General features: G+C 39.0%; 1 protein-coding gene across 11 annotated transcripts in view; it reads right to left on the bottom strand.

Moving 5' to 3' along the window:
- Nucleotides 1-1,444: 1,444 nt before the first annotated feature.
- Nucleotides 1,445-10,469, bottom strand: part of ALPK1 (alpha kinase 1) — a 158,882-nt gene continuing 149,857 nt past the window's right edge. For all 11 annotated transcript variants that reach the window (XM_027837413.1, XM_027837411.1, XM_027837412.1 and 8 more), the window contains 4 exons: nt 9,773-9,926; nt 6,511-6,673; nt 4,918-5,104; nt 1,445-1,739 (listed from right to left, as the gene is read on the bottom strand). In XM_027837413.1, coding sequence (XP_027693214.1) covers nt 1,546-1,739; nt 4,918-5,104; nt 6,511-6,673; nt 9,773-9,926 — 698 coding nt within the window. In that variant the 3' untranslated portion in view covers nt 1,445-1,545. The remainder of the gene's footprint in view (nt 1,740-4,917; nt 5,105-6,510; nt 6,674-9,772; nt 9,927-10,469) is intronic.

Below are 10,469 nucleotides of genomic sequence, written 5' to 3'. Positions count from 1 at the left end.
ATCTTTCAGAGAAATGAAACTTAGGCCGTGACTTGATTAGTGGACATATTCTCACAAGGAAAATATGGACATGTCTTTACTACTGTCGCCAGGGACAACATTTTGGTCTCTACAAAATAACTGTTGTCATGTAGCCCCAGTACACCTTATTCCAGGAAACACATGTGCTGATGAACATTTTCATGAGGGAGAATGCTGATGGACCTGGTGGTCCCTATCTGTAATTCCTGCGACTGCAGAGGTTGAGGCTGGTGGGTTGCTTGAGCTATAAAACTTGGTGGGACTAAAAGCTGATCACGTGTCTGCACTAATGCCAATTAACACTGTAATGAACCCTGGTGGCCACCACGGTCCTTAAGAAGGTCAGACTGACTCAGATCAGAAAAGAAAGTTAAAGCTTTCATGTCAATCAGCAGTGGGTAAGGCTGTGAGTTATTGCAGCATTTCTAGTCTGAGTGAGATAGAGACCTATTTCTCCCTTGCCCCCCCAAAAAGTTGTGGGGTGGGGGGAGGAGAAAACCCCATAAGAAACAGACCATCAAAACCCATTATGGTCATATTGCTATCTGACAACATCTGGGCATTCTTTAGAAGTCCCATACAATGAAATATCCCATCACCTTACTCCAAATATTTTCATCATTAATTGCTGATAAAAATCTTTTATTTGTGTGTATTTGATTATAATACTTGTTTATGAAAATAATATTCCTTAGAGGAATTCATTTTTTATCTGGGTTGGACTTTGGTCCAAGAGACCCCTAGATGGGTAAAATGTTTCTGCTCCACTTAGAGACTGTTTTAGTCATTTGGTCAGGGAATATTGGGGTTAGCTAGTTTAGCCCTGAGGTGATTCATAACTGGTAGGTGTCTAATGGTAGGTACCATAGGTTGCCTTTACAGCAAGGGATTCTGGGACAGGGAGTTGAATGGATATAATTATCACTAAATAACATTTATCTGAAAATACCTAGGACAAATACATGGGTTAAAGGCAGAGGACTTACTTTGAATACAGATTTTTCTGAGTTTAGGGAAGTTAAAAATTCTACAGGTGACATGGTATAGTGACTAGAAAGCAGAAGCCAAGAAGAATCTCTGACATATACTGGTTATATGGCTCTGGGCCAGTTTCTTACCCTTGCAGGGTTCTGGGTAACTCTCTAAGGCTCAAAGTTAAAGAGAAGGTACATTGTAGAGAGAATTTCTTCACTTGGGAGCTTCCTATACAATGAAACCACAAGTGTGGTCTCTATTCCTATCCTTCTTTCTTATTCAATAATAATGCACTCTCATAATAACAACAACAATTGGAAAGAGCCAAGAATAATAGAATATATATTCATGATATCTCAAAAGGTAAAAACAAAAAAAAATTACTCAGATGTATTTTAAAAACAATGTTAATTAAACATCTGTATATTTACTTATTAATGATGTGCAGATAGTTAACTGAATTTTTTTTTTGTTTTTACCTAGACTACTTTCATTTTGTAGACCTAATTTATTGTTTCATTTATATTGCCGTTGAAGGGGAATATGTGCCTAACTAAGTTTTTCAATTGAAGGTCTAGTTAAAGAAAGTCGATGGCAGATTTCATTACACTCCACATGCTGGTTGTTGAAGAAATAATAAATGCCCCTTTCTCCAAAGTTAGTTGTCACATCTTTATGATCAAGAGAATGAATCTGGGGATCTGTGAGGTAGATGACTCCTTTTCCATTACCGGTCACCCAACCTATAAGAAAAGAATTTTTGAGTTTTAGATTTCTTACAAAATATCATTTCAGTATTGTAGAATGGTAACATTTCTAGAATATACTTATATAAAGTAGGGGTTCTTCACCTGGGGTATGTGAAACTTGTTTTAAAAATATTTTTGACAGTCTTTCAATATAATTGGCTTCTGTTGTAATCTTATATATTTGATTTTATGCATTTAACAACATTATTTTGAGAAGAGCTCTATAGACTTCACCAGACTGCCAAAGGGGTCCAAGATACACATAAAAAAGGTTAATAACCTTTGACTTAGAAAGATACCTAGTAAATTTTACGATAGCCAAGATGTTAACAGAATGTAGTGTTTGGAGGAACTCATTTATGCTAAGAGTTGACCCCAATCAATCTCCCAGGCCCATTTTATAACATTTAGACTGATAATAAGATCTAATGTTTATATTGCATTTTAAGGTTTACAACATGCTTTGTAAATATTATCTCATTTGATCCTCCCAACAACCCTGGGAGGTGGATGCTATTATTATCTCCATTTTATAGATGAGGAAACTGAGGCAGGCAAAGGGTAAGTGACTTGCCCAGGGCCACACAGCTAGTAAGTGTCTGGGGTGGGACTTGAGCTCAGGTTGGATTCAGGGATTTTACCTCTATCCACTTTGCCATCTAGCTGCCTCTCGAATAAATGAGGAATTCGATATTTGGGTTTATAGATTACCAACTCTCTAAGGTCCAGAATGCAATAAAATAAACTTAAGATGAATACTGACTCTATTCTTATTTTAATACTTGAAAGATCTGTGATGTCATCAGATGGTTTCATGGGTTTCTGTGTTCAGAGAAATTCACACTAGGTTTTTGGTCAGCCTCTCTGAACATGACTAGGTGGATTCTATAACAATAAAGTCCATAATTTGCAGCTTGGGATGACCTTACAATGATTGAATTTTCTTACCATGGCCTTTATGAATCTATAGTCATCTCTACAGGCAGCAAGCTAGTGCAGTGTATAGAGTGCTGGGCCTGGAGTCAGGAAGACTCGTTTTCCTGAGTTTAAAACTGGCCTCAGACACTTACTATCTATGTGACCCTAGGCAAGTCACTTAACCCTGTTTACCTCAGTTTCTTCATCTGTAAAATGAGCTGCAGAAGGAAATGGCAAACCACTCCAGTGTCTTTGTCAAGAAAACCCCAAATGAGGTCACAAAGAGTCAGACATGACCAAAACAATTGAAAAACTACAAGTCATCTGTAAGCCACAATGAGACAAAAGAAATCTAGGCTTACTCCTGGAACACCGAAATTGTACTTGAGCATAATATAATGTTTCTTTGATGATTCAGAAGGTACTTCAAGGTTGCTGAGTGCACCTAGGTCATCATTCTGAATATCAATGGTCATTGTAATATAAATGCATATGGTGGAGTCAACAGAGTTCTTTTGGACAAAATGCCAGGTTAACATGTTTGTTTGCTTGTTTGCTTGTTTTTACTATGTATTCTTATAGAAACCAAAACCAAAAATATCCATGCAAGTAATAAAAGGAGTTAAATGTAAGTATGCATTTAAATCTTTAACATATTTCACTCAATTCTAGTTCTCTATCTTTCACTGGAACTATTACCTTTAGTAGGTAGGTGGAGACTTGGAATTAAGAGAGTTCAGTCAGTTTTCAGTTGGGTCTGACTTTTCATGACTCCATTTGGGTTTTCTTGGCAAAGATACTGGAGTGGTTTGCCATTTCCTTCTTCAGCTCATTTTACAGATGAGGGAACTGAGGCCAATAGGGTTAAGTGACTTGCCCAGGGCCACACAACTAGTACATGTCTGAGGTCAGATTTGAATTTGAGAAGATGAATCTTCCTGACTCCAGGCCCAGAAATCTATCTACTGTGCTACTCAAATCCTGCCTTGGACACTTACTAACTATGTGACTTTGGGTAAGTTACTTCACCTCCAGTCTCATTTTCTTCATATTTAAACAATGGGGATAGGCCGATTGAACTGAACTGTCAGTTTTAGAAGCTGTAGTAAAATTTTTATGCTACCAGAGCCTTATTTACTAATGAAATACCTACCTTGTTGTGAAAATCAATGAGAAAATGAGTATGTGTAAAGCATTTTTAAGCCTTAAAATGCTAAAACTGCACTAAGACTTTTGGGACACCCTATGTAACTGTTTATCATCATCATCATTATCAACATTATCATCATCTGGGTTGCACGACTTCTACCACAGATATGAATGAGAAAATAAAGAAGGATTCAGGAGATATTGTCGAAGATGCAGTTGTTACTGATTATGACACAGACATCACTGCCTACACCTTTGGGGCACAAGTGCCTTAAGGCTTGTTGTAGTTTTCCATACAGTTTATTTGTGAGATGCTCCCCACAGACACATGTAACATAGTAGAACACAAACAAAAACATTCCGGGAAAGCCACCCAAATAACCTGACTTATTGGAATTGCTCCGCCTGGTCACACAGAGGTCTCACTTGACTCTCACTCTTTCTTTTGAAAGGTAGTTACAATAAGAAGATTGATTTAGAAACACCAACTCAGACGCTTGGACCAGCTTTGCCTCAAGAGGAAAAAAAGAAACCAGGCTGGTACTTTCATGAGGGTTATTGTCAAAAACTATTACCTACTTGCCCTGTAGATCAATTGGCCAGCCTCTTTGATTGTGGAGGCATCTTACAATCTCATCTGTACAGTAAGGGTAAATGTCTGCAAGAAGGAAATGCTGGAGAAAATTTAATAAGCAAGGAATCAATACCATTTAACTCTGCTAGTGAGAGATTTATTATGGTGATTCATGATTTTATAGTGGAATCTGGGGTTACATGGAACCAGAGCCACTCAGAGATTATGCACATTCTAGCACCTTGTATGCAGTGGTTACTCAATAAATGTTTATTGAATTGAATTTAATCATGACTTTTAAAAGCAGCAGTAACATTTTTAGGATACTAGAGCCTCATTTACAAAATGAAAAAAGAAACTGTCTGTCTTAATCTGGAGAAGAATTTTACATCCTAAAATGGTGCAATCTGTTTTTAAAATAATAATTATTATCAGGAATGTAGAGAGGTGGACAGGCAGACATTTACATACACAGTATGCAAGATTATGTTTGGCTAAGAAATGATGGAAGTGGCCAATATTGATACGTACCTTGTAAATCAACCACAACATTTGTGTGGTTGGAAAACTCATAACAAAAATGTCCATAAGCCAATCCATATTCTGTGGCTTTGTACTCTGTTTTTGCTACTTTCGTGTTATTGGACAGTTTAACAAATTCTCCCAAAATGTAAGGTTCCACACTGACACATCCTTTAATGGTCTTGCCCTCTAAAATCTGAAAGGCAACAAAAAGTGGTCTTAACAAAATAGGGAATCAGGAAACTAAAATGGAAAGACGACCTTGTTTAAGTTTGGGTTTGGATTCTGCCTCTGCCATTTATCTGTGTGACTTTGGGAAAGTCATATAACTTCTCTGGGCCTCAGTTTTCTCATATGTAAAAAGGGATAAATTTACCCATTCCCAGTGTGGTAAAAAATTCTGTCCAGACAAGTAACTCCTTAATCAGGCCAGTGAGTGAGATAAGGCTCTAACAGCTTAATTATATTCAGTTCAGGAGAGTAGATCCCTTTCCTTGTTGTCTTCTGGCACCAGAATATGTCCACAAATCCCAGGAAGCTTATTTTCTATGAGTGGCTCAGAAACTCCCAGGCTTCCTTTGTCTTGGCACACATGTTTATGTTTATGTATATGTATTTGTATGTATGTATATATATATATATATACATCTGTGTGAATACACATGTATATTATATGTATATAATATACATGTATATAATATATATTATGTATAATATACACACACATATCTGTGAATATGTGTATGTGTGTATATATATGTATGGATATATGTGTGTGTATACACACAGACACACATGTGGGGTGTGCTGGTAAATATTTAACAATAGACTCTCCAAAAAATACATGCAAAACACACTTTTAAGTATAATTTGCATTATCAACAGTTTCTCCATCACTTTCTTAAGACTGGACAATCATCCAAACAATAAATCAGCACTTAATTTGCCAATTTCCAGAGGTAAATGCTCACATTGAAAACTTAACAATTGGTTGTCTTGAGTCGGTAAGAATCAGCTCCAGCACACCAACCAATCAATCAATAAACGTTTATCAAGTGCCTACTATGTGCCAGGCGCTGAGTATAAAAAATACAAGTAGTGCTTGGGATACAAAAAGAGGCAAAAGACAGTCTCTGTCCTGAAGGAATTTACTCTATGGAAATCCCAGTGAAGGGATTATCTTGACCAATGCAGATGAAGATCTGATGTTTCATGTATGGCCTGAGAGTAATGAGAGGTTAAATGATTTTTCTGAGGTCATCCAGCCAATCTGCATCAGAGGCAGGAATTAAACTCTGGTCTTCCTGGCTCCAAGGCTAAGCCACACTGCCTTCTATATTTATATATGGATCTAGAATTGAAGGCACTCAGAAAGCACCATGTCCAAGATGGAGTTACACATGGCGTAACCGAAGTCTAGGCAGATTAAGTAAGTCGCCTAGGGTCACACAGATTTTACGTGTCAGAAATTGGATTCGAATACAGGTCCTGTGATCAGAGCCTTTGCTTCTTCTACCATACCATGGTGTCTCCTGTTTATCCTTTCAGGGAGGCCTTTGCTTAGGAGTCCATCCCTATCGCTATTAATCATGAATTTCTTACCAGCAGTACTGTGGAAGGGATGTAAAAGATCTGTGTTGGGATCTTTTGCTCATAGAGTCTTTTGTTAAACTCTGTGACGTAGTATTGTGCGGTCATTTGCCTCTCCACATCAACGAAATGGTGCCAAAGTCCTTTTTGTGATTTATATTCTTTTCCAACATATCTATGGGGGAGAAAAACAAACAGAAACTGGAGTGAGCTCCCTAAACTCAGGGCAGAATAGGAGAAGAAATTGATTCAATGTATTTGAGTGGCTTTGCGAAACATAACAATATACAAACTCTATACAAACACAAGGTAATATTATAGCTTTGCCTCATTTCCTTTATTTAGTGACTTCAATGGTTTTGCCATAATAGTAGCTGAGCATAATTTGATCCTGAGCTCCCTTCTATCAATGCTATTGACTATAAAGAGAAAGTGTCTATTTATTTATTAATTAGGCAATTGGGGTTAAGTGACTTGCCCAGGGTCACACAGCCAGTAAGTGTCAAGTGTTTGGTCTGAGGCCGGATTTGAACTCAGGTCCTCCTGACTTCAGGGCCAGTGCTCTATCCACTGTGCCACCTAGCTGCCCCAAAAGTCTATTTAGTGAAGCATTGCACCAGACACCCATTAATGCCAGGATTGGGTGGCAGTGGGATTCAGTGGGAAAAGCCCTGGATTTGGACTTAGAGGATCCTTTGTTCAAATCCTGACTCCGATGCTTACCACCTGTGTGATCTTGGGAAAGTGACTTAGCTTCAGGTTCCTTATCTGAAAAATGAGAGGGTTAGATTGGATTAGACTGGATCCTTTCTAGCCCTAAATCTATAAGACTAAACTAAAGTATGTGAGTTTTAAAAAACCCACAAATAATCAGTTCAACAGAAAGCCTGTGTTTATTTTATGCAGAGGATAGTGGGGCCATCTCCAGTCATCCTGATCTTGCCACTGGACTCAGATGGTTCTGGAGGAGAAAGTGAGGCTAGTGACTTTGCACAGCCCTCCATCACTTAAATCCAATTCACTTGCAAGTCATGGCATCACCTCTTTGATGTCATGATCCTCTTTGAGAATGAAGGACAAACAAAAATATGCAGAGGACTGATCAGGTGATTCGCTTGTTCAACTTGAAGGTGCTGGTTCCCAGTAGAGGTTATAGACATGCGCATTGGTACCTCGTTGAGTGGACTGAGGACGTGGCTAATGTCTTCAATGTCTTGAAGCCACCCTTTCACTCCTCACTGAGAATGAGAGATAAAGTCTCATCAATGAGGAATGATTTGGTTGAATATGGCTGTTATGGATGAGAGCTACTCCTTTGTGCTGGTCCTAAAAAGGGACCCTGACAGCTCTTACTTGGAAAGTGGGAAATTGGCAGCTCTTACTTGGAAAGTTCCCAAGACAGGGAATAGGCATAGGCATGAAAACTTTGAGAAAAGTATGGATAACTTAAGTCCCAAGGGATGGGGGAAATACACGATAAAGTTGCATGTTTTATCAGCTTCATGATAAAAGATAGTGGTGAAAGAGCCTGGACCCAACTTGGAGAGAAAGAGAATCCTGGGACACAGTCTTCTAAAAGAGGAGGAAATAGTATACTTGGGCAACACCGACCTCTTAGAGAGATCTCGCATATAGTCCCAGAAGTGAAGGAGTAACAGGGATGATATATGTAACAAAAACCCGGGCTTTTCTCTCTGCTTTTACAGTGAGTTATTGAGACACTGCAGTTCCAGTGGGCAAGGAGCTTGCCTTTCTGGGAACCCCAAGCATATTTCCCTTCTGGAAAAGTCCAAGTCCTTATTTAGGCTTACTAAGTAAGTAAGGACTTTAAGATGGGAATTACCAGTATGTCAAGAGATTGCTGCTCTAGCAACCTTAAATTTGTTTCTCTTCTAGGGAGAGTTAGTGCAAGCCCAGAGCTTGGGAATATGGGGGACTATAAGCTATGAGTCAGCAGGGTGGAGTGGGAGTCCCAAACAGGAATGTGATTTTGGGATGCATTTAAAGAAGCGTGGTCTCCAGGGAAAAGGAGGTGATTGTTCTCTCTACTCTACTCTGGTCAGACCATAAGTAGAATATTGTGTTTAGTTCAGGGTCATAGTGGATACAGCTCTGGGCCTGGAGTCAGGAAGACCTGGGCTCAAATCTGGCCTAAGACACTTAGTTTGCTTCAGTTTTCTCATCTGTAAACTGAGCTGGGGAAGGAAATGACAAACCACTTCAGTATCGTGGCCAAGAAAACTCTAAAAGGGGTCATGAAGAGTCAGACATAACTGAAAATGACTCAACCACCACCACTACCACAACCATCACAACCACCACCACCACGACTACCACCGTGTTTAAGGAAGAATGTTGATAAATTAGAGAGCACCCAGGATGGTGAAGAGCCTTTAGTCCATGCTATTGTATGATTTAGTGAAAAAAAAACTGGGGATCCTTATCCTAGAGAAGACAAAGCTCAGGGGGGGCCATGAGAGCTGCCTTCAAGAACTTGAAAGGCTTCAGAAGAAGGGCTAGATTTGTTCTGTTTGTCCCCAAAAGATTGGACAAGGACAGTGGTGAGGAGCCTGCAGCCTTAAGGCCACATACGGCCTTCGAGGTCCTTAAGTGTGGCCTTTTGACCAAAAATTTGGAATCAGTCAAAAGGCCGCACTTAAGGTCCTAGAAGGCCACATATGGCCATAAGGCTGCAGGTTCCCCACCTCTGGACCAGGAGCAATGATTGGGTGTTGAAAAAAGGTAAATTTTGGCTTGATGAAAAGTAATACTACTGAAAGTAGTGTTAAAAGTGGAATGGACTGACTCAGAAGGTAATAGGTTCTTCCCTCACTAAAAGTTTTCAAGCAACAGTGAGATAAGCATTTTTCCAGTCTGTTATAGTGGGAATTCTTTGAGGAATGAGTCAGATGCAACAGCAGCTGAACTCAATCTTCTGTAGCACTAGAGCTTGGTTACATCTTGGGATCTTATTTTGGATTCTTATAGACTGCAATATAGCACGGGGTTGGTTTAATGGGGCTCCTATGAGTCCTTTGGGTTTTCTGTAGGATTGACTCTGACTTAACGATAGCCCAAGACAACCAGTTCAAACCCTCAACCTCAGTGTGGTACATATAGATTGATAAGGCCTAGAAAATGTCATTAATCCTCTCAGCCAGGCATTACTGGGTATGCCTAACCCCTCTCTATGAGACCTCATCAAGTTTGTCAGGGAACTCCCTCAAATTACATTTACATTAATCAGGTTTTTCCCCTTTTTTTTGAGCAATACCTTCCCAAAATTTCTTCCTGATGAAGGAGGTGTATCCAAAAGGCATTCCTTTGTTTGCCTTTCTTCTTTACAACCAGGTAGTCACCAAAATATACAGCAGTTTCCTGGGCTGTCCACAATTTTGATTTCTTGGAATATTTTAGCAAAAGAGCATCTGGAAAAAGAAAAGGTGAAGTTAGCCATATCTTGAGCAAGGCTATTATAATTCAGGAAAAAGACTAAAATTAACAGAGGGCTTAAAGTACATCTGGGAAATTTTTTTTCAAATCCTTAAAAAATATTCCCTCTCAAATTTCACACATCTTAAACTTCTAACTTCTAGATGAAAGGGCAATAACATGTGAGGAATTTGCAACAAAGAGAAGCCTTATACTAATAAAGCATTCTGTTGTGGATGATGGCAAGAAGCAATATAAAACAAGGCAAACATTTATGGAAGAAAAATTCATGAGGTATGTGACATGGGACATTTTTAGTTATCAGAAAATAGAAGAGTAATCAGTTGGAGAGAGAAATATGATCCCATCATTTTTCAAACACCCTTGAAATGTGGAATACACAGGTAAAACTGTGTAGCACGGTGCAAAGAAAACATCTCAAAATGGCTCCATCTCACTTCCAATTCTCTGGCCTTCTCCTCCACAGATTAATCAGCATCCTTTCCTCCAAAAGGGTACTCCTTTCCTCTCCTCTCTGT

The sequence above is a fragment of the Vombatus ursinus genome, unplaced genomic scaffold, assembly GCF_900497805.2.
Source record: "Vombatus ursinus unplaced genomic scaffold, bare-nosed wombat genome assembly UNPS02014821.1, whole genome shotgun sequence".
In the NCBI taxonomy this organism is placed as follows: domain Eukaryota; kingdom Metazoa; phylum Chordata; class Mammalia; order Diprotodontia; family Vombatidae; genus Vombatus; species Vombatus ursinus.
Note: the sequence above shows the minus strand (reverse complement) of the source record. Positions and strands in the feature narration are given on the sequence as shown.